The 25,361-nt window shown below is 40.7% G+C and overlaps 1 protein-coding gene across 4 annotated transcripts in view; it reads left to right on the top strand.

Annotated features, from left to right (window-relative positions):
• The first annotated feature begins 15 nt into the window (after positions 1–15).
• The window catches only part of LOC124156456 (uncharacterized protein C18B11.02c-like), a 76,617-nt gene continuing 51,271 nt past the window's right edge, over positions 16–25,361 (top strand). Inside the window, exons 1-2 of one of the 4 annotated variants that reach the window (XM_046531021.1) lie at positions 16–111; positions 350–441. In XM_046531021.1, the coding sequence (XP_046386977.1) occupies positions 364–441 (78 nt within the window). In that variant the 5' untranslated portion in view covers positions 16–111; positions 350–363. Of the gene's footprint in view, positions 442–23,207; positions 23,598–25,361 lie in introns of those variants that run through there. The other 3 variants (XM_046531020.1, XM_046531019.1, XM_046531018.1) reach the window with 3 other exon arrangements.

Here is a 25,361-nt window from a genome sequence, read left to right as displayed (position 1 = left end):
ATCGTAAATATTGGTGCCAACTTCAGTCCAGTCTATTTGGCAAGCTTGTGCATGTTTATTTAATTTAAAGTATCATCCTATCTCAATTGTACTCTTTGTTTGAAAGATTTTGTAGGTATTAGCGCAAGTGTTGTTTTTCTGTGATCATTGTGTGCGAATATATATGTTAACCGGTCGAAAATGCTGACGCATAATACTTGTCTCTTTTAGCGAAAAATTTCTATTTCCAAATTTATTTGGATTTCTTAGATGATCATTTTCAACATTACACCCTTAAAGAGTTTCGCTATACCTAGTTATATATGCAAAATAGGACATACCTTGTGGAACAAACGTATATATCCTTTAGGAAATAAGTTTAGGATGGAGGCCGGCAACTCTACAAACAACACGGCCAAAATGGAATCGGCGAGTGTTCAGTGCTCCCTTGGAAGAGATAAGGTATTTACAATATTATTTACTTCATTATTTTGGCTTGAAATAGTTAATGACTGGTAAAAATCGTGATAAATTTTGAATTTCTTGAATCTTCGGTGCATATAAAAGATGTTGTATTAACTTGTGTTATATCTATTTACTTACTATAATAAGTTTAATTTTTGTGATAGAGGATGATTACATTGTCTGCCTCTTATTATTACTGGTGAATGTTATCGTTGCGATTATCTTTCTGTTGGGACATCGTTGGTAGCATGGTGAAGTTAAACAATTTGGATGCTTTCACAGCATGTAGTTTATCAGGATGTTATTACTTACGACTTTGGATTATAAGGGCTGATCTGAAACTTATAAAAAATACCCATTATTCTAGTGTTGCGTTCTTTGGGAAGGTAAATTCTCAAATACTATTAATAAATTGTACATATTTTATTTACTAGTATCTCACGTAAATGGGAGCCTATGAATTGAGCTCGTTATTTTTTCTTCCAATAACATTTTATCTGATTATCCTTACTATTGCGCTGGGCATTGCATGTAAGAGTGAGGGCAAGGAGTTGTCTCGATGTAAACATCTTGGTTTATAGATGCTCATTTGAAATTCAAAGTTTAGATTTATGAAGGAGGAAATATTCCTTCATCTTCATTTTCATGGAACTGATTTCTCTGTCCACATTTATAAAAGTCATTCCAAGAAAGGTTATTCAATGAAACATGAGTCTGTAATCATCTTTGGCCTCAAAATTTGAATTCTAAATTATAAATCAGCAGGTTCATTTAGAACACTTGCCTATTTCTATGATGCTGACTTTTCTCTTGCCATGAAATTTTTATGCTTGATTTTTTTCAATTTTTGTTCTTATAGTTTTTCCCCCATGTTTGTCCTTTTACCCATTGGGATATGTATCTGTTGCTTGTCCTAACATTTCCAAACTTCTGTTAGAACTAATGTTCCACTCACCAGTTGTAGAATGGGGTAGAAATCTAGAAAAGTGGTATCTTCTGTCTCCACATTCTCATGCATTGTCGTAATCCATTCGGCTCATCTGTGCAAGACAAAAGTACTTGTTATTATTTTTTCTCTCTTAGGCTAAATGTTAGAAAACTCACAATTTTTTTCCAGTTTTCGTAAGTTGTGACATCATTAGATTTCTGGTACATTTATCAGTTTAAGGAGAATCAAATATAGAGGGGAATAATCGCCAGTGAGAATATTTAAAATAATAAAGAACCACACGAGACTCATGAACAAGGGCAAGGAGTAGCTGAGAAACGGCCACCTGTTCGGATTGAGCTGGTGACCTCATCAACTTCTGTGCAAATGCTATTATCTTTGACTCATCATAAGGAGAGAGAGTTAAGCCTAATGATTGTATTTTTAAGTCATTAAAGTGAGCGTGCAAACTTATTATTTAATTATTTCACTATCAAGGTTTTTAGCAGTTCATTTCCTTTTTTTTTTCAATTATTGCAGATTTTGCTATGAATAATTCTCATATATTCCCACCAGTATCTTACTTTTATCTACGGCTATGAGGTGGTGGTTTACCAAAGTGTGCATTTTTAAAATACTAAGTTGTAATATACATCAGTTTGCAGTTCTCCCTGGTCATTTACCAAGAGCATGGTTTCCAACTAACTCGTACGATGTACTTGTAAGAGGGTGCGGTAAACAAAAGTTGTGGTAGAAAATGAAGCCCCAAATTCCGTATTGTCAGCATTGGAAGCAGCTAGTGAAGTGAACTCTCAGAACTACATTTTGATTAATATTTAGATTTCTCCTTCTTCTTGAGTACTCACTTAAATGATAATCCCAATTGAATGAAATAACATGAAAATATGTTATCGTCCTAATAAGCCTATTAGATCCACCGAGTAATCTAGGTTTTTGCCATTTCAGTACTGACCTATCGCACAGAAGTCGATGCCTGCTCTTGTAGATATTTTGTATTTATTCAGAGAAGAAAATAAAAACCCTCTGCTCATAGCTACAAATTTTATTTTCTTTGAATTACTTATTTTTATGGATGTATGCGTTTGGATGATAGTGTGGCAGGAGCATGTGCACCCAAGTGAAATCTGACCGAAGTATTGGTGGGAAGGGGTCGTCTGCTGTGGGTAGCACTCTCTTTGCTCTTGATGTCTCATTTTGCCGATAATTATATCCGTGAGACTAATTAGTAGCTCCTCTCTTATAATGGGCTTGGGTAGTTTCCGCAGCTGGTCGTTCTCTGGCTTCTCCCTCATATCCTCGTACACGGAATCCAGGAGTATCTCAACTTCCTCGATTGCCTCGCCTCTCCAAGCCTCCTCCACAAGAATCAGGAGATAATCCAGCGGCATATTTGAAATTCTGACATTTAGGGCAGGCTGCCTCCTTGCTGGCGGACTGCAAACCATATCTTTTGAATTTAATTAATAAATATTTTAGTTTTAAGTCCTTCAATGGTAATGGGTATAGAACTGTGATTTTCTGAACATTCATCATGAAATAAGCCAGGTCGGTTTATAATAAATCTTGTTTGGTGGATACATCCTCGTGTAGCATCACCAGTCATCGCTCTGTCATTCCCTAGTGCACATTCCTCCGAGGGCACATGTTGGCATGGATGCTTGAAATAACATTCTGCTTGGAAGCGAGTATTCTTTGCATCCATTGCATAGGTACAGAATTCCATTTTCTCAGCTGGCTCAAAAAAATGGTAGAAGGTAACAGTATGTTTTGATGGGTTGTAGCTTTCTTTTATAATAATAATAATAATATGCCTTCATTCGGGCGAGGTTGAGACTAAAAAGTCCCCACTTTCACCTAACCCCTCGATAGTGTCAATGCAAACATATTAAAAAATGGTATATAAAGTCACGGTAAGTCATTATAATGTCACCATCAGTATGAAAATGATGAATCTCGCAGCACATTCTATGGACCCTACATTCCATGTGCTCCACCGGCACAAACAGATGGTAGAAGGCACTAGTTTTTTTGTTATGGTATGTAGCTTGGGTTTGTAAGGTCATCTTCGGTATGAAGATAAGGGTGCTCGCTACCTATTCTAGTGTCCCATTCTGATCTCTCGTTTCAGTCAACATATGAGGGTGACTGTGGGCGTCAATACGTTTTGATATAGGATTGCCTCCCTCCCCCCCAACCCCCGGTCCTCTTCCGAAACCCTAAAAAACGACCCTTTCTCCCACAACCCTCAATATCCCCACTTCTCGACACTCGAACCCCATCCTCCACCTCACCCCTCCCCTTCAACACCAAACCTACCTATGTAATGAAGAACTCTGAAGACTTATGTTACACTTGATAATGTTGTTTGTAACAACAAAATGCGTAGTGTCAAAATAAAACTCAGTGGAAATATTGCAATGTCCAATTTTACTTAATATATTAAGAACTTCCACCACACAGTGACTACCATCGTACGAGATAGTTAATCAAGTTTGGTTGAACGTGCTCCAGGTGGGCCTCATACTCTTTATCCAGCCTCTCCTCCAGGCTGCTGCTCAGCACAACGCTTCCCGAGACGCTCGATGCTACTCTCTTTAAAATCCGTTCCATCATTTACATGCCAGAAAATATTGACTTCGAGCTCTGCTTTGTGGCATCGACTCCAAATCCACCGACTGGAATTGATCCAGAGATTCAACTTTAGGAAATAAATGCAAGCTCTTATTTGCAGGAGTTCTTTTCGAACTCTGCTGGCCGAAGTTGGAACTCTGTTGGATGCATTTGACTGCAAACGCCTGCGAGATGATTTTCTTCCTGTGCTACTTTAGTGATTGAGGTATTATTTATTCACTGTACCCGTTTTATACTGTCACCAGTGCGTTTGAACTTCGTTTAGAACACCACTTTATGCTATCGCATCCACTATCCATCGTTTGGAAAATCTAATTAGTAAAATGTCACTGAACGGCTACTTTTTACTGGTTGCTAAGGTGAACAAGAGTATTGTTGTGGCGCTAGATATGCCCTGAGTGTAATATGCTAAGGCCCCCCGCGCACTGGCAACTTTTACAAAGCAACTATTTAGTTGCTTTGAGGAAGTCTCTATGAAACACACGTTAGTTGCGGCAACTAAAAAGTCGCCCGTGCGCGGGGCCACAGTCAATGCCGTGTGTTTCATTTGAACTTCCACAAAGCAACTAAATAGTTGCTTTGTAAAAGTTGCTAGTGCGCGAGGGCCTTAAATCCCATTTCCTACGCTAAATCCATTGTTGTGGGCTGTTCAATGCGTGGGAGGATGGATGGAAAAACTCTGTGTTTTAAAGATTTTCATGATCTCTAAATGGTAAAGGCAATTAGAATTCTCTATCTCTTTATGCTGGATCCTGATTGTGAAGCATTTTTTGCGATTTTGAACGCTATTTTTATTTTGATGATGGGGGAATGAATGGGCTGAAAATGTCCTTCTATCTCTGTGATTCGGCGAAAAATCGCTATATTGATGACAGCACTAGTAATGAAAACAATACTTTACTTCACCATGTATTTATTTGAAAACTAATGGTTTTATATGATTGGAAAAATTCCTTATGGATTTAAATAATAATATCATATACCGGTTTTCTTTCTGAAGCTTCCGCGGTGATGGCATTGTGAAAAGTTGATGTAATTTTTTTTTCGAGCTTTCACCGCGTTGTTTATTGTCTCATGACTTCACCGGAAATCCCGCAAACTTCTTCAGGGGCCGTATTCTGTATTTCGTCGGTGCCGCACCGGTCGGTTTCCCTTTCAAGCCCACCGACTGGACATCAAACCGTACCGACTACGGATTCCGCACCGACGACGACACTTTCAGCGATTCTGTAAGGTCGTCGGTTTCAAACCAGTCGGTACGGTTCCCCTTCCTTCCCAAACAGGGAAAATCCGAATATATCCGAAGTTTCACGTGTCTCCACCAATGAAAGAAGGGTAAAAACAAGTGAAGACTCATTGGCACAGTTTGTTGTCGTCATTCTCAATCTTTTTATTTGCGGAAATTACGACTTATTGCTAGATTAAGATAAACGATATTGGATAAGTTGTTAACAATGCTGATATAATGTGTGGTAGTAATGCTGTACCTACAGAATCGAAGGAAACAATATTACAACATCACAATAAAGTTTGTATGTGATGGAGATTGTTGTTGCTGGAATGAATTATTGAAACTATCCTTGAGATCGTAGTTTCTTTTTTTAAATATTGGTTCCGTATAATGCTATTTATTCATGATTTGGTAATATAGTTGTCATTAAGTAAGTTCCGTATAAATGTTATCAACGGAAGGTTATGCCATTGGCACCGTAGCAGACGAAAATAGCATACCATGGAACGTGAACGTAGGATTCAAATGCAAATGTAATATTAGAGGAACAAGTTGTTATAAAAATATGGAGCTGGGTGCAATTAAAAGAAGTGTAATGACGAGGAAGTAAATAAATTGTGATTGGGTGAAATACATATGTATAAGTTGCGCATTCCAAGTGAGAGAAAATGATAATATTGCGGTAAACCTCATACTTATTAACAAATATCTTCTTTTATCGTCAAGGGAATCAATGGCTGACGATGAAATGAAATATAGTTGCCCGTTACAAATGAAAGAAACTGATACCGTTGTGGCAAACTTCATACTTAAATAAAAAGATCTTATTTCTATGCCGAGAGAAACGCCAAATTGATGATTGAGTGAAATAACAGTCGCCTATTCAGAGTGATATAAAGTGATAACATTGCGGCATAACTCATATTTAATCAAAAATATCTTTTTTATGTCAAAGGAGCAAGTAAATGATGATAGAGAGAAATAAAGCCTATTACAAGCGAGTGAAAGTGCGGTAACATAAATGAGAGAAAGTCATTATATGTTAGCAAACCTCATGTTTATTAACCATTATCTTATATTTCTGTCAAGGTAATTAATATAGATGATGACACAGTGAATTATAGAGGCGTATTCGAAGGGGCAGAAAAAGATAACATTGGAGAAAACCTCATTATTTACTCGGTGATGAGGTAAAAACAAAATAAAACGTACAATGCGCACCGGGGAATTCATGAAACCCACTAGTCGGTGGCCGTACCGACACCTCTTTGCTGTCGGTACGGCTACCGACGATCTCCCGTCCTCTCGTCGGTGCCGCACCGACCGGGTTCGTACAGAATCGCACGACTTCTTACCGGGAGTCGGTGTGACGTCGCACCCGACGAATCGGTGCCGCACCGATCGGTTTGGAGTTACAGAATACGGCCCCAGGTCATTCATGGAGTTCATCGCGGAAACAGATTCCGGAACAGCACTTTCAGATTTGTGTCAAACTCCACTTCCTACCTGAAGATGGGTTAATAACGATTTCATTTAATCAAATACGTATCATTTATGTCAGAGGCAGTGAGAAATGCTTCACTGAAATGATATTTTTTCTTCCGTGGAGTCTCTCCAGTGCTAATTTATGAAAAAAAGTCTTTTCTTGAACTGTGTCACGCTCTGCTTCAGAAAACATTACCCTTTTTGTTCAAAAGCCGTGTGATTCTTTAGAAAGGGGGGTCTTGATGAAAGAGGGTGCAAATACTTTCAAAGTGGTGGGAGATGCGATGAAACGGTGGAAAGAATGCAGTGGCGTGCTAGCTGAAGGTGTGCAAACAATTCATCGTGAACCCTGGAATGAAGGAGCCACAATCATCTGAAACAAAGTGCGTTTTTTTCAAAAGGCCGCCGTTAAGGCAGTTGTCTGAAAGATAGGATTCCTAAGGAGCGAAAAGAAAACACGAGAAAAAAGCGCGAATGTGTGATTTGATGAAGAAATTAAATTACTCTTTTCTTTTGCATCATGAAGACTCGGGTGCTATTATTACGATTGAGGCCCAGATGAGACTCAGGTGCTCCATTATATTCTATGCTATCTGGTGGAATTTTGAGCCGATGACGAATGAATGAGTTCCTTCGCGAGTTTCGGATTTTTTAATTGTCTTTCACCGGTATCAGCTTTACGACCTTACTCAATAGTGTGGTGGTGCCACCACCTCGCTAATTAAGTGTGAAAAGGTTCTAACTGACTTTTTGGTCGATGATTTCGCTATCTGATCATCATCATCATCAGTCAATAGTCTTAAGATTGGTTTGACGCTGATCTCTCTTCATTTTCTCCCACTCTTCTCCGAAATTTCTCATGACTTACTTGGTAGATCCATTTTATCTTCATCATTCTTGGGTAGCACCACTTTTCGAATGCTTCCACTCTTGAATTCTCTGTTGCTTTCAACGTCCAAGCCTCGCTTCCATGGAGAAACCTGCTCCATATGTAGCATTTGATGAATTGTTTCCTTCTATGCTTGTATTCTCAACTGTAAGAAGATTTTTCTTTTTGTAGAAAGTCCTCTTCGCCCGTGTGACTCGACTATTTATTTCTTGCTTGGTCCGTCGTTGGTAAATCTGCTTCCTAGGTAGAAAAACTCTTTCACCCCTTAATTTTGTTGTTGTTTTAATAGCTTTACGTTTGTCATACTCTCCTCATTTTTGCTGCATACTAACATCTTAGCATTATTTTTGTTGATTTTCAGCTGATATCTGGTCTTTGCCCTTTCCATACTTACGCAAAGTCTTCTTCAAATCCTTCTCTGTCTCCGCTGTGACTGCTATGTCGTCAGCAGTTCGAAGTGTACTATCATGATATGATATCCCTTGGAAAGTTTGTATAGCAATATGAAAAGAAAAGTATCAGCGGTTTTATTTAAAATGAATCCATACACACAATACTTGCGGAAAAAATAGTGCTTAGCGCGATAATATTTGCAGATTTATGGATAAATACACATAGAAACATTTTTTTAATTCCTAGGAGATGCTGTCCCTTGAAACATTAATCATTTAAATCAGTCAAATAAAAATAACAGCATTAATGTCAACAGTACTTTTTGTATAAATACATGCAAATAGGGCTTGCGTATAAAATAATTCGTAGTACATTGATATTTTGTTCACTACATCGCATGACAAGTGAGCTTTTGCTTCTACTGATTTCTATGTACGGAGGACCTTATTTCCTGGTGTATCCTTCAAGAAGTGGTATGTGGCAAAATACCAAACACACGAGTGCGAAAATGTGGTAGTGGGAGAACTTCTGTACTCCTTATTAATCTTTTATGTGTGTTGGCGCTATATTCTATTTTAATCATTTAGTCGTACGGGTTGAAGTACAATCAGCCCTTCAGGCACGTAAATACATGGAGTATTCCGTGGCGATGTTTGGATGCTCGGCCGTAAACGCCTTCCACGAACCACGGCCTGCGGCAGGACGTTTTCATTTCGGTGTTCGCCTATTACTACGGCTATAGTTTCTTTCATCTCTTTTACCCAAGTTCTTATGAGTTGAAACATACGCTCTTGAATCAGCATGTGTGCTACCAATTACACCTCGAAGGGGAAAAGACAACTTCCATCATACTGATGATACCTTTGAACTCTATCATTAAAAGAGGTCGATTGGTTTCATGAACGGCAATAAAGCACGCGGTAATTTATGTGAACAATACATTTTTTATTGGATTGGTATCTACCTTTTTATCTAGGACTTTCGAAAGTCATACCCGTGTGCTGATCGGGGATATTATATTAACGCGAAACAATCGCGTTAATATAGTCTGTGGCGGGTTCGCGCGAAGGCCCCATTTAACCACAACCCCAGAAAGGCAGCGGGCGCCGAGGACGCGGATCTGCGAGAGCGACACCGAATCATGTATAAAAGGCCGTGTGTTGCGGCATGTCGGGAGTTATTGCTAGATGTACGGTCGCTTGTGGGCTTTATAATAAAGAGACCAAACCTGGAAATTGTCGGCATTATTTATTTTACGGCAACAACGCAGTCTAAAGTTTAAAATACAGTCACCACTTATTTTGAGATGGTTTTGCGACGTACGCATATGTATTTCACCGAGGAGAAGCGTGATATCTGCGTGAGTCGTTCAGAGAAAAACCAAAATTTGGCTGGCGAACACCGAAATCAAAAAGTTCTGTCGGAGGCCGTGGGTTGTGGGAGGCGTTCGCGGCCGAGTGTCCAACCATCGCCACGGATATTCGATGTATTTACGTGCCTCAAGGTCTGATTTTACATCAACTCGTATTACTAAATGTTTAAATTTTTGAACGTTTTTGGTGGATCGTAATAGAAAATGTACGATGGTATGAACCAAATTAGAAAATTAGAACAGATTTTATTTTCATGTCGTGCATTCGCCTTTCTTGGCATGCAAGTTGGGTGGTTATATGGCGTATTTTTACGTTCATTCATTAGGACATTAACCCGTACTGGTTAATGTACCGTATAACCAGTCATTTACACATGAATGACGCCGTAGGCCGTTAGGATTGGCATTATAATGGTATCCTAAGTGTGGCAAGTAATCATTTTAAAAGATTGGACATTTCTTCAAGAGTTTTAAATATTAAAATGTGTATATCCCATGCGAAAGGCAGTATTCCATCGAACTTTTTTGTATCAATAAAATCGGACTGGTATGATTTATGAGTCATCGTTTATGACTCAAATTATTTTACGCTGATTTCATAATTTTACGGTAGCATCTTCTTTTATGATCATTCGTTGTCTCCATCCTAAATTAAGTTCATTTTTTAGCAAAACCCACTTTTTCGTGACTCACCTATAAATTTTCCCGAGTTTCGCCAGGTGTGCATGCATGCGGTCCCGACAATTCTTTTAAATTTTCCGCAATTCTTGAAATAAAGAAGAGAGCAGAGATGTCGTTATCAGCAATTTGTAGCTGCAAATACTACAAATTTCTTCTCTTAGTCATGCATTTATAATAGTCCGTTCCTTCATTGTATGTAGCCTCTTGTCGGAACATGGAGAATTTCTTGTAAAAAATAGCGTTAAAAGGGGAACTAACGTTTTTTTGGCTTCAAAAGTCGCATCTTTTTCGCACAATGCCGGATGAAAAAATTGTCAGTGTAAGAATGAATTTATTATGATCTTAAGGAAATGGATAAATAAATATCCCTTTATTTCCTTTTTATTTATTTGGAATTGATCCAGTAATTACCGAGCTCCAGCACTTCAAACAGGTACCTCGACCTTTCGTAAAGTCAATCGGACCTAACACGGCGAAATATGTTTCGCCGCCTTGTTACCCTGCCTCCCGCTTAACTTTTGTGCTCGCCGCACTGCCTAAATGTAGGGATAAGATGATACCACACCCCGCAATAGTCTGATAAAGTCCACTCTTGCCATATATCCAGCGAACTACGTTTATTTTTTCAATGTTTTCGGTTACAGTAGGCAAATGTGCTACTATACGTATGTATATGTACAACAACAAGACGTTAGGTAATTTCGGCCCTAAATTAAACTTGGCTATCGCTGATAAACGTTTTTTGTGTGTTCCTGCAATGAATATGGTTGGTAATATTACAGCTGTCTTGTAAAAAAAATCCATTTATTTTTTTAATAACCTTAAACTTAATGATATGTAGACCGATATTATGAGAAAAATTTGCGAAAAATTTTCAAAATTAATTTCAAACGGAGAGAAAAATATTCGAAAGAGAAACTACTTTGCGAGAGTAGTGAAGTGATTTTGAAAATAAATTCGTTTTTTTTTTTCTAAAAAAAAATATAATCAATTGAAAAATCATATCAGATACATAGGCAGTGTGCCTGTTGTGCATTGTCAAATACGAAGGGAGTTCAATAAATAATGCAACACATTTTTTGCTGAAACAGGGGAACTTTTTTATGCAGCATTCAAATACACCATTTTATTCCCAATCTTTCAGCTACACAACGCTAATTTTCAACGCAATCTTCATTAAATGGTTCGGCTTGACGCCACCTTGAAGGGAGGTCGTGCATGACTGCATGGTACCATTCCACTGGGCGATGTCGGAGCCAACATCGTACTGCATTAATAACTTCTTCATCATGCTCGTGGCGGCGATGATGAAACATGCATTGCCCAACGACTGACCGTGTTTTTGTCCACTACCAGATCACTGTAGGCATGCAGCAAGTACCTATGGTTATGTGAGATTATCTAACGATCTGATCGTTGGATTATTCTTCCTCATAGAATAATCCTCCAAGATCGTTAGAACATTAATGGCTTGCCGGGTTTCGCTTATAGTAAGGCCCTCTTCGCTTCTATAGCGTTGAGGTGTTTTTCCCCGTCCCGTTCCTTCCGCTCCTTTCCTATCCCAGAGGCGTCGGCGGGCTCCTATCGCGGCGGCGCCTCTATCCTTTTCCCTTCCTCTCCTCTCCCTCCCCGGGTGTCTGGGCGTATAAGCCACTGGCTTGGTTCCCGGCCCCGGTGCGTTGTATCCTCGAAGGGCTCCCCTGAGCCCTCATTGGTTATGTGAGATCCCCTCAATCACTGCCCATTGTTTGCAACGCACCTCCGTTACAGGCGCCATTTTAACAGCTACCCCCGTTTAGTTGAGGGGTATTCCATACCTAACACAAAGGTAAGGGGGGGACACAAAAGCAATATGCCCGGGTAAGTATTTTGCCTTGAGACGGCCCTGACTGCGTCAGAGAGACCAAGACTCACCCCAACCAGCCAGTTAACAGAAGCATATTAAATTGGCGCGTACGTTAGCGTTGTCGGTGTAATGCTATGTTTGTGTGAAAAAGGGAGTTTAAAACCAACACATTTTTAGCACAATTTTTGTTTTTTCATTAATGCAAAAATATGATTTTTACGAATTTCTTTTTTCCATTTTAATGTTTTTTTTAAAACCAATCTGGTTACTATCTTTTGCTGTTTTGATTTTTTTAATCATTTGAATTCGCAACTACATTATCTAAGGGCAGGCGTGCACTAGCGCGACCACAGCCACGACCACGACCTGTGGCCCACGACCAGTTTTAGCATTGCAACAAATGGAGCAACGCGCACTAGGCCAAGTGCGACTCGTTGGTCGGACCCGAGTCGTCCAACCAAAATTTTTGAATTTGGTCGTCCCCGACTCAGCCGTCGTTGCGGCCAGAAATTACACACATTCTTATGGCGTGCCCCGCAATAACTCCGACTTCACTCCGACCCGACCATACGAACTGAGCAAGTGGACGGTGAATGTGTTTTGCTATCGTGGTCGTGCTCTGGTAGGAAGGTGTGTGACATAGATATGTCGTGGTCGCGCTAGTGCGCGCCTGCACTAAGGAATAAACATTCAAACGAACGCAATCGTTTATTCTGCCAATGAGAGGCCATCAGGGATCACAGCGATCTGCTATTTGCCATTTCAATCTTGCTAGCATGAGCAGAAGTTGAAAATCGCACTAGGAGTTCATATTTGCTCCGAGCTCCCACCTCAAGAGTTTAGCATATTTATGGAATCGTATGTCCAAAGGGACTGCATAGAGGAGGCCAATTCCATCCCATAGAAGGCGATTTCTGTTGCCACTTCGGTCGCATTATAAGCTGCAGCTTTCAATAACGTCCGCGACGCGGTGATGTGTGCAAGGCGATCCACTTTTTTTCCAATACTTGCGGTACAACGTTTGCAATTGCAAGGATTAGCATTTAAAAGTTATGAATTTGATAGATCACATCATCTTGTACGTAAATTTCTGTTAACATCCCTAATTATATCTTATTTGTCCGTGAAATTCGGATCACTTAGTCCATCAGCGCCGCGAGTGGCGAATTTAATAAATAATAATAATTTATTTACTCCTACATTTTGTTTTTACATCTAGTTACAAAAATAACAAGAGAAGGAGCTTTAGGTGGTCTCCAAGGACATAGGACCAGAATTGAGCCACCATCAAATAAAAAAATGTATGACAATAAAAAAATAATAATGTAGTAAATGATACAAGAGTTTTTTTTAAATAAACAACATCAAAATAAAATTTCAATTATTTCTTGCGAAAATTAAGCCCGGTAAAATGCGCAGTAGGTGGCAGGACATAAGGATCCTCTTTTGTAATATTCGTGGTTAGCATATTTGTGGACACCTATGTCCATCCCCCTGGAAGAATGCTTTTTATCCTTCTTTTTTCCCATTTCGCTCCCCTTCTCCTTCCCGTTCCATCCATCTCGTCCACCGATATAGAGAACCCGTCGTCAAAGCGAAATAGGACTACGGTCGCCTCGGTGACGGGTCTGTCAGAAGGAGATGGCCAATTTACCGCCTTTCTTTGAATGCGTGTGGCTTCCCTTTTGAATCTCCACCTCTCCTCTCCATGCTCATTCTTCCACGGTTGCTGCCTCTCTCTCTATTTATACATCCACAGAGAGAATACTGGAGAACCTGGAATTTCCACTTCCATCCCATTCCAAAGAGTTTCAAGAGTGATGGATAATGATTGAGTATTAATTGATTTTTAAAAGTGATTGATTTTTTTTAATAACGTGAAATTCGATCGAATTTCCTGCCCAAGAATACCGAAGTCTTTGAGGGTGTCCAGCGACCGGGAAAATCAGGAATTATGCGTGAATTTTAAGTCTTCGTAATTATTCATTAATTTTTGCTCCAACCGGTAATTTCAAAAAATTTTTTTCTAATTCATTTCAGATAATATTTTTCCAGTTCAACACCTGTTTTCTGGCCTAAAATATTTTTGTCTTAATTTTAAGTAGTAGAATTTTTACAGCCGGATCGGAAGGTCAGGCGAGAAAACAGAATCGAAATGTCTATCACTCTTGTCGCTAAACTTTGACGTTGCGAAGAAATTTTCATCGGAAAAAAATGTAAAGGCTTTCTCCCTTCCTAATTCTTACCTATTCTCGATATTTTACTGTTTTCACGTTTTCAGCTGAAATTTATGTCCAAAGTTTTCCGTGATGTCGCGAGGGGAGTAATACATATAAGAAATGTTAATAGACTATGAGAGATTTTCATATCCTCTGGTTTAATAGGCAACATACTTAAATTTTAGTTTACGCTTTCTCTCTCATGAGTAAGATATTGAAAAATATCTATCTCTATCTACACTCTTTACCTGCCCGGTTAAATCAACTTTGCCGCTTGCGATGTATCATAATCATGAATTCTTACTGCATTCAAGGTTGAGCTGCTTCAACTTCGCTTATAGATTCTCAAAACAATTTAATTCTGGTCGTTAAGCAGCTCGTACGGAAGCAGTTGAACCCAGGCTGAAGTCCGCACGGGCCCTTTGATTGTTTCGATTATGTAATCGATAATGGGGTGTCGATTTAATTGTTGAATCGATTAATTAAGCTCGATCTTCGCTATAAAAAATTGGCGGCACTAGTTGTTGTTTTAATATATCTCTAATCGCGTGATAATCAAGTACCGGTGGCTACATTTTTATATAGCAATTATATCGCAGTATATTGGAATTGCTAGTGATAGGGAAAATTCGTATCGAAAAATCGTATGATATCCTCGCGATTATCTAACATACAATCGGTATAATAGTATGATTTGTTGCATGCATATAACCGGTAGAATCACATGATTCGATGCCAACTAAAAATCATATGATTGGATGCCTACTGAAAAATCATATGATTCATTGCCTGCACATATAGAATCATATGATTCGTTGCCTGCACATAGAGAATCATATGATTCGTTGCCTGCACATAATCGGTAGAATCGTATTATTCGATGCCAGCAAAAAATCATATGATTCTACCGATTATCAAAATAATCGATTATGCCATCCTGATTTTTACACTGAATCGATGCGTCGGATCCGATAGTCATTTGATACGATTAATCGATTACGGCGGAATTTCGCCCATCTCTATAGTGTATAATCATGCTTTTAGCGGAATCGTCGCTCTCCCATGTTTCGGATGGGGATAGGTCACGTGATTTCGGATCGTTGCCGCATCCCCATGAATCCAATTAGTACCGCTTTCCTCTTTTCATCCTATACTCTGTTTCAGTGTTGTCACTTGGCCGCGTCCAATTGTACGAAGACAGTCGACAGTCACCGCCTCGTCTCCGCCCCTCGCTCTATTTTCACTCTCTCTTCTTTTCTTCTCGTCGCTTCGCTTCTTCCTGTCCGCACCAAGAATTCAGAACGTTGAGGGCGCGGCGTAAACAGGGCGGGAAAAAAGAGTTTCTCTCCTCTTTCCCGAAGCTTCGTCGTCGTAGTCGGCTGGGGTTAACTTGCCGCCCGCCGTGGAGGCGAGCGTTTGGGGCGTCGCCAGCTCGGGACCGTGGGGATGGGGATAGGTTGGGGGAAGAGGGTGAGGGACAGCCAAATTTGATGGGGTGGTGGTGTGGGGAAGGCGATGGGAGGTGGGGTAGAAGGATTAGTGTCCCTCCGGGAAGCGATCTTAGCACTAGGGCCTGCTGAGGAGAAAGGGAAACTCAGGGTCGGAAGAATCCGCTCTTGATCCATTCTGCGTCGGCACGTGTGCATATGTCCAGGGTTCCCACTCAACCGTGAAAACCTTTAAACCGTGAATAAGCCGTGAATTTCGTCTTCCGTGAAATTCGTCATGAAACCTTGAAAACCTCTCAAACTTGATTTTAGATCTACGATTGACGGATCAAAAGAAAAATAGGTCAGTCGCTCGCAGATACTGTCCACGCATTTATCTTAACACGTATATTCGAAGCGCAAATATTGGTCCGTGTGTCATGATGACACATAGACCTTAAGGCTGTGATTGGACGACCTTTAACCGAAGTGATCATTAACCCTGGCGAGAAATCGGACACCCCTTCACTTCCCTGTCACCCTCCTTTTTCTCACTCACCTTTAGCCGGCCCTAAATTTTGCTAACGATAGGCGACGTCATAAGAGCACTTTCATTGCTGCGTTTTTCATTCCCGGCGTTTATCGCGTTTGCTATATTTTTAGTTAACGTGCGGCCAGTGATTTTTATGTGATCAATATTTCTTCCTAAAATGGCTTATCAAAAGACCGTGAATTTGACGCAATTTAGACCGTGAAAACCTGGAAAAAACCGTGAATTTTATAATTTAGTTAGAGTGGGAACCCTGTATGTGTGTGTGTAGGCAGTGGCGTAGCCGGTAATTTCGTTCGCGGGGTCCAAAAGCATAGACTGGGGAAATTTTTTTGAAAAACAGGGTATGAAGTAGAGGTTGTTTAGCTAATTGTAACATTTTTTATTTTCGAAAAAACTTCAGTTTTCAAAATAATCTTTTGTAAATTCGCGATTTTTCAATGAGTTGTTTTCTTTTATGATAAAGCCAAGTAATTTCGGGGGGGGGGGGGGGGGCTGGGCCCCCCTCGCTACGCCACTGCGTGTAGGTGTGACAGCGTTGCATATTTTTTACGCGAATTAGGCTGGAACCGCCAGAGCCTTGGAAACTACGTGCTTTCATTAGGTTGCTCGCGGCAGGGGCGCAGCTAGGAATTAAGGCAAAGGCAAAGGTGTTTAAGGTGCAACTAATATCGGGGTGTGTGGGGTATAGTTTACCCACCAGGATAAGCGGTAGGTGCGAGATTCATAAATTGCGTAATTTTAAAGATAAATGGCTTAGAATGGTGAGTTTTACGGCTTTCTGAGGGATATTTTATTCATCCTTACTGTATTCTATTAGTAATATCAATCCAATTAAGTAAAATGGATTAAACTAAAAAATTTCTCTGAGCTCTGGGGGGGGGGGAGGGTTTATCCCCCAAAATCCCCCCCTCGCTGCGCCACTGGCTCGAGGAATAAATAATAGATATCTTTCAGATGAACACAAAAAACATCATCTGAGAACCAAGCTATATTTCTTGGTCCAACAGAATGAACAGCTTCAGAGAGATATTTGCCAAACGGATATGTATGGAAATCCGTTTTCCCCCGAAAAATAAAGGACTTTAATAATGGCTTGGTGGGACTCCCTTTCATTTTTTCTTCTTGTTTTGTTTTGGTATGTTATTTGGAGGAGGCGACCGACAACGGAGGTCATTTGCGCCGTGATGGTAGGTTATGGAAGGAAGGGTGGAGAGAAACCCGGCGTCGGCACTGGCCTGGTCTTAACGAAAAGCGCCAAGAGGACCACGGCTTTACGTCTCATCCGACGGACGGAGTGTCACGCTTGAAATGTCCTCCACACAGCATTCAAGCAGGGCCGAGCCCACGGTGTGGTTTGCCAACACTCCAGCCACCACACCAACCCTATGATAGTGTCCTATCACCCCTCGCAACACGCGTATTATTGTGGCTTTCAGGGCAGTATATAGATGTAGACGAAACGAAGAAGGATCCTCGGATTCAGTATTAATTTAAACTTTGAAGTTTTTCTCTCTCATCAGTGCTTCCGTTTTAATGCCTGCCTGGTAGATGGTAATTTCTTGGGCATAATTTGCAACTGCTATATTTAAAGTTGTTTGGGAATGACTGCGCGATTAATTGAAAATGGTGAAGTATCCTAGTTCCTGGCAGTACATTTGAAATCATACATTTTTCAGGAAAGGATTTTTTGCTTCCTGCCGTGGGAGAAAAATTGGCATTGTGCACCATCTGTGATTCCACGATTTTATGCACATGTTTCTTTTTTTTAATGCGCTACTTGTTCCTCTCATACATCACTACTCCGGTGTATATTTCGTTTTTCTCTTTCGTTGCGATCTTCTTTGTCTGTCCCTCGTCCTCCCCTTAAAGTGCCCTTTCATTTCCCCAATTGATGAATGAGGACTGAGGTTACGTTTGCCAATTCTCTTTTCTTGCCTAACTAGATTCACCTGCACACCTAACACGTTGCCGCCTCATTAGACATCTGGCGGGAGATTTTAGGACACCAACCGTTGACCGAACTGATAGCAAAGCCAATTAGGTGTAAAAGCGTACGTTGCGAATGTTTTGAATAAAGCCTAATTTTTGCTGCGGTCATTTGTTTTCCGTGGTAGACTCGAATTTCTCTCCCTTCGTATTTGTTCTCTCTTTATTTTTATGAATTTTTTAAGGAATTATAGTGTCATTATAAATTAAATAATATAATTTTTTTATTACCTAAATCGAAAGATTATTACTCTTGGAGTACGTATTTCACGCTTTTAGATTTTTAAATGACGATATCTACTTTAAGCGATTAAATAAAAAGTGAAAATTGTCAAGCGCGCGAAAACGCGACGGCTAAGTATGAATGCTGGGAAAACTCCGTGTGACGTCTTTCTGGTTCCCGCTGCCGCAAGTCAGGTGACCTTGGGGCGAGGCTTTGAGCGCTGATACGAAGCAGGTAGCAGAGTACCCTGCTAGCTGGTAGCGCTTGGCTTAAATAAGGGTTATTAATACCTTATCAAACGAAGAAAACTTTCCGACCTTAGCCAGTTTTAATAGGTGATTATTAAGACATGTTTCCCTGAGCTATGTGCCTCATGCATGCATTGGTAATCTCAGACGATGTAAAAATCCTATTTACTCGTATAGAAACTAGGTCCCTGTGACGTCACTTGGAGTGACATCGCATGGGCGCCAATCTGGCCTATTTCAAATGAGGATAAAATTGACCCTTGCCATTCGTCTAAACCGGTATTTCTAAAACCAAATAATTAGTATATTGTGAATACACTAATGGTGGGTAACGAATCGCAATCAATGCCTTTCGTTTTCTTTGATGAAGGAAACTACCGTATTCCCGCGCTCGTGTCGTCAGGGCACAGGTCAACATCTCCAAGACCAGGTGAGGGGTGGCTTGACTCGACCCACCCTAGGAAATGAGCGACTTATCTTCGTCAGCGAGACAATAACCATGTGTCCAGAAAATTTAGACGTTTATGACTGGTCGAGGAGACGCTGACTACATATACCTCGACGACCGATGACCCAAATTGCAAAATGAGCGGGAACCCTTGCCTTCGACAAATATGGTGACGAGACGACAGAAATGCGCTCAAAGGATCGTCTCGCAACCTTGGGACAAAAACACACCATGCATGCCCTAAATATCTGACCCTTCGTCATACACATTAATAAAATTAAATACACAATACACACACAGTCATTACACTGTTTTTATTATTACTTGCTGAAGACACGCCATTTTGGGATGTTAAGGTACCCACACTCTATAAAAGATAAAAATATTTATTAAAATTTAACATTGTTTCCTCTGTGAGTTAAATATTGAACGTCAACGTTCTTTATTTATCGCTCAAGTTAATTTTTTTCTCTTTCTAGCATGATGTTATTTGTTTATTATGATTTTTTTAGCTCCGTATAGATACTATGACCCGAAAATGCTTTTAAGTTGCATTCCGTTTTCGCACTCTGGTAAGAAGTAGTCGAGGAAAATGTTAGTCGACCAGGAAATGGGTGGAAGACAAATGATTTCTTAAATTGAGTAAAGAGAGGAAGATAATATCTTGTGATAAATAATAAAAAATCTGTTGAAAACTGGGTCGTTGCGCATGTAAAGTAATGAATAGGAATACTAAAACTTCCTCAGGAAAATTTGATGGAAGGCCAGATAAAATCCCTCAAGACTCTTTTCAGTGGAACTGGCCGAATGCCAACAGACTTCAAAGAAAACTCAACTCACGCGTAACTCAAAGAATATAATAGCCGATACATTTTAGTATAGTCTCACTGCTCATGCATCAAAGCTTATTATGGGAGAAAAGAGAAGTGGAAAATCTGAATAAGGACAAACTTGGCTACGGAAAATGTGGGAAATCAATTAATTGCCGGGGTTTTATTCTGCGTAGAAAAAGGGAATTCCCCTTGAAGACGTTTCCGAGTCGTAGTAAAAACCAATACAAATAGGGTGGTTTCCTATTTTTATATTGCCTAAATCGAAAGATTATTACTACTGGAGTACGTATTTCACGCTTTTAGATTTTTAAATGACGATCTTTTTCGCGATTAATTGGAAAGTGAAAAATTTCAAGCGCGCGAAAACGCGACGGCTAAGTATGAATGTTGGGAAAAGCCCGTGTGACGTCATTCCAGTTCCAGCTGCCGCCGTGTTAGGCCATCTTGGTGCGAGGACATGAGCGCCGATACGATGCTTGCTGCTAGCAGGTAGCAGAGTACCCTGCTAGCAGGTAGCGCTTGGCTTAAACAAGGATTATTAATACCTTATCAAACGAAGGAAACTTTCCGACCATGGCCAGTTTTTATTAAGACATGTTTCCCTGAGCTCTGTGCCTCATGCATGCCTCATTGGTAATCTCAGACGATGTAAAACTACTAGCTACTCGTATAGAAACTAAGTCCCTGTGATGTCACGTGGAGTGGCATCGCATGGTGCCAATCTGGCCTTTTTTGAATGCGTTTAAAATTGACCATTGCCATTCGTCTGAACGGGGATTTTTAAAACGAAATAATTTGTGTATTTTGAATACACTAACGGTGGGTAACTAAATGGAATCAATGCCTTTCGTTTTCTTTGATGAAGGAAACTACCCTATTGTCATCAACTCAATGGAACCACCATTGTAATTATCGATATGAGAAACCAAGTAGAAGGCATTATTTCGCAATATTTCCAATGGGTCGCGAGTGAACTGTGGAAGTCGATATCATGTTTAAATAAATATAATACGTTATGTAACCTCCTCATTTTTGTATTGGTATTCGTCGTACAGTTTGAACTCTCAGTTGTAATTCATCATCATCACTGGCCAACATCCCTAATATTGGTTTTACGCTGATCTCCACCCAATACTCTTGTCAGCTAATATTTTCAAAACTACGGATTTCTTCTCTTTCACATCCTTATTTATCTGTTCCATGTACTTTATTCCATGTCTTCTTTTTCCGTTCTTATCATCCACTTGTCCCTCTACGACTGTCTTCATCGGGACGTCATGTCTCGAGAAATGGCCGATTAGCTTGTTTCATCTTCTTATCTTGTTTTTTACGAGGTCTCTCATCTCTCTTATGTTTCTAAGGACTTTCTCACCACATTCTCGGTCGATCCATTTGATTCTCGATTTTCTACTCCAGCACTACTTTTCGAAAGCCTTCGCTCTTAATTTTTCTACTGCTGTAATAGTCCATTCCTCACTTCAGCGGAGCAGCATACTCCAAATGTAAGTAATAGTAAAAATTTACCGTATTTCAATGTTTAAATTTCCCGCTGTAAATAGTTTTTTTGTAAATGCTCTCTTCGCCTGGACTCTTATGCTGATAACTTATTTTTTCTTCGTATACTCTTGACCAAATACTCTTCTATCTCCTGGCGGTTTGGGTTAACGCAAAGTGTTGAAATCGGTTCGGGTGTAGCATTAAAATATTGTGTAGAATGTGCAAAGTTTATTTTCATTTACTTAACCGTGATCAGTTCAGCAGTTTTCTCTATGGCAGGCATCCTAAATGCCGGGATGACGTTATACTCCTTAGAAAGAAAATGGAAAGGGGTAAAAATGTGAACATTGACCGGGACAGATCTCACTATAAATGCATGAGCTGGATCGATTAGAAATCAATGCAGAGATGGGAGGGTGCGAATTAAGACTAACAGCGGTGAGAGACAGGGAATCGACAATTGCAGGCTGGAGTTTTGAAAAAATAGCGCGATGCGTACGGAATTAGAAGCGTAGAAACATTTTATCAGGGGTGTGTGTAGGACTAGGGAATGAATGAAATATTTCCCTGCTCACACTCGTAACTGTGCAAAAGTGCGCCTCATGAAACGTATCTTCACTGTTGCGATTGTGCGTTCCTAATACGAAAGCACTTAAATTGCAGTCTCACGAGGGCTGAATGACGACATTTACCGAGGCACCACTACCCATGTTTGTTAGAGCACCCTGACGGATGTGAATATTTCCCCGCTTGTGGAAGGGCGTGAAATACTGTTCCTTTTAATGTATTTAGTGATAATCTAATGATTTGATCGTTGGATCATTCTTCCTCATAGAATGATTCTCCAAAGTTGTTAGAATAGCAATGGCTGATGCCTAGTTTCGCTGATGGTAGGACCCGCCCGCCTCTGTGACGGTGCGGGATTCCTCGTCCCCTCACTTCCTTCCCTATCCACTCCCAGGAGGCGTCGTCGGGCTCCTACGGCGGCGGTGCCTCCTTCCTTTCTCCTTCCTGTCCTCCCCCCTCCAGCGGTGCAGAGGTGATAAGCTTATAGCTTGAGACTTCGGCCCAGGTTGTAACCCCGTGAGCCCGCCCTAGGGTTTCGTATCCACTGCATATAGTGATACCTAATGGCCTCGTCCACACAGGAATCGTAAGTTATGGCGCTCATAGGCCTGTGTTTATGGGGCCAAGATTGTAATGGCCAAATCCGAGATTTGTGATTTGCGTTTGTTTTCATCTTGCTTATTTCGATTGGATTTTGTATTTCCATCATAGTGAATTCGCACGAAGAAGGAGATGTATCGGAATTTTAATTAAATTTATTTTTAAGTACCTATATCGTTTTATAACTTTTGCATTTTTCCATCTTAGGGCTTCACCGTTGGCCTCAGCTTTTGTTTACTACGCGGCCAATAGGCATGCTCTTGCAATGGTGGATTAGGGGGGGGGGGATTGAAAGGGGCAGCCTCCCTCGTAATATTAATTTCAGGAAAAAAATTAAGGATCGCAATCTTTGAGACGGCACTCCGATGTAACTTTTTATTTCTCCAGTTTAAAAAGAGTGATGAATGTCTAAAAGCCACTTGTCCACGCATGACAGACCTCAAACACATTATCGCTTAGAGGTATTGTATACCACCAAGACTCCGAGGCAAGTACTGAGCCACCCTCCTTTAAAACGCCCTTAATCCGTCCATGCGCCCTTGTATTTATTTTCTCGTTTTCTTTTCCCTTCGGTGCCCGCTCATTCGTGGGCGCCATGACACTCTCCCCCCTCCCTTAGCCCTCTGCTTCTCCCTTCTCTTTCTCCCCTCCATATACCAGCGTCTCCTCCCACAGCCTCTTATTGTCATTTTGTTGACTGTCGTCGCTCTGGCAACTGGCATCTCCGTCCGTATCCCTCCGCCTCGTGCACTCTATAGCGAGTCGACCTCTTCACCGCTACCACTTGAGCCTGGAATTCGCGGGTTCGAGACCCACGACCTCTCCTTCCTCCATTTCGTCAATGGATTTCTACTATTACTACGGCGGCCTCCCCCCGGCGGCGGCTGCGACCGGCGGCAGCGGCGGTCTCTTCCCCTGGCTTCTGCCCCCGCAGCAAGCGGTTCCCCCGCCGCCCCCGTTCTTCGCTGCTACCCCCGGATGGCCTCCGCCTCCGACCGCCGCCCCCGCCATCCTCCTACCCAGTCCCGGATTCCGCCTCCCAGTCCCCGAGGTCGCCTCCGGAAAGCAAAACAAGGTGTGTGCTGCACTGCCGCTTTTGTTCCCATTCTCTGCTCCATTAGAGACAACATCAGCGAAGCACCCTACAATGTTACCATTGGGGTGGGAAAGAAACTGCCCCGTCCCCGAAATTTTCTTCACCGCCCCAACTGTGACAAATATCGGTGCTTTGCTGGTGTACAAGCATTTTGAAAATGACGGTAAGCTATTTGAAACCTGTGTTGGTGCATCATTCATTAAGTGTGTGTAATAGCCCCTATGAACAAATTGTATGAACCTGTATAAAATTTGTATACATTCTTATACATAGTCATTACAATTGTATAAGAATATATACAAATTTTATACAGGCTTATACAATTTTTTCATAGGGGAACGAAAGAAGTGTTTTTATTCCATCGTCATGAGAAAATCCTGGTTCAGTAAGCGGTAGCCCCTGATTTCCTTTAATCTAAGAACAGTAAATCCCAGTATACTACAAAGAAACTTTTGCCAACACCACATGAAGAGTAACAGTCACGACCCGGGTTCTGACTCGTAAGCGCTTGCCGCAGGCACCAGATTGAGACCAGCTCAGCAGCTTCATGTTGAGTGGTCCCGCTTGAGATTTTCTTTCCGAACTTATTCCTTTTCTTCAGGCACTGAGAGCACATTGAGTGAAAAAACATCCAAATCCGTATTTATTGGTAAATGATTTCAAATTTATTCATGATTCATCTTAAACGTACCAGGGCCCATATTTAGGGTGATTTAGGGTTTAAGATAGCTATGGACAATAATGGGAGATAAAATAATTCATTCGCAAATCCTTTTGAAGTCGGAAAATTGTTCTTAAGATAATATTTCTTACATCATATCAACAAGGAATCTAAAAAATGTAAAATTGGGAAATTAAGAATAAATACTACATTGCTGATTGGTTTAATAGAATTTTAGAACATTTAAATGAATTTCTACTCATTATGGCCTCATGGCGAAGAAAAATATCGTTGAATTAGTTCTTGAATTTTTTGCCCTTTCTAAACAATGGTGTTACATTTAATTTCCAGTTTCCCGATTTTAATCGCCCCATGCCTATTTAAAAATATAGAAACCGGTCGGCGGCCGTTTCACTGTTTTTAACTTTCCGACTTGACGGTTCTGGAGATTATTTTATATACTGAGACTATATCTCTCATATATCACGTCATGGAATCACTGGCTACCGGCTATGCCAGTCTGTTTGAGAATAATCACATGCAGCTCCAATGCCGGAACTGGTCGAAGGCCGTTTACTGACATTGCCAGTGGCAACTGATTAAAGCTTTCGCGGACGACTGATTGCTGAAAAAGAAATTCCGAAAGGGTCTCCTTTGTATCGCTGAAAATCAGGGTCTCGGTTAGGCGATTGAATCAAAAACACTTTCAATTTCAAAGTGTAGACGCCTACATAACCGCACCCCGTAACCACAACAACTGGATAACATTTAAACCCTGACGAATCCCCCAGCGTCAGAGGGGAAACGTGAATGATAGTGGAAAAAATTGCGAAAATTTACTTTAAAATGAAGTTTGTTTTTGTAATTTACGAGAAATTTTGACCGAATGTGAAACTGCAAAGTCGGTGTGCGTGTGAAGATGTGCATTTAATAGAGTTGGAAACTGTCATCCGGTGTTGGCTTCGCCATCCGACTTGCCGAGTTCATCTGTCGGCTGTCCGGCTAGGCGGTGACGTGCCGGTCGTAGTGTGGAATAGGTATACGCGTTGGCTAGGATATAAGGATTCGTCGTGCTATTTCAT

The sequence above is a fragment of the Ischnura elegans genome, chromosome 3 (genome assembly GCF_921293095.1).
Source record: "Ischnura elegans chromosome 3, ioIscEleg1.1, whole genome shotgun sequence".
In the NCBI taxonomy this organism is placed as follows: Eukaryota; Metazoa; Arthropoda; class Insecta; order Odonata; family Coenagrionidae; genus Ischnura; species Ischnura elegans.
This window is presented reverse-complemented; position numbering and strand designations above follow the sequence as displayed.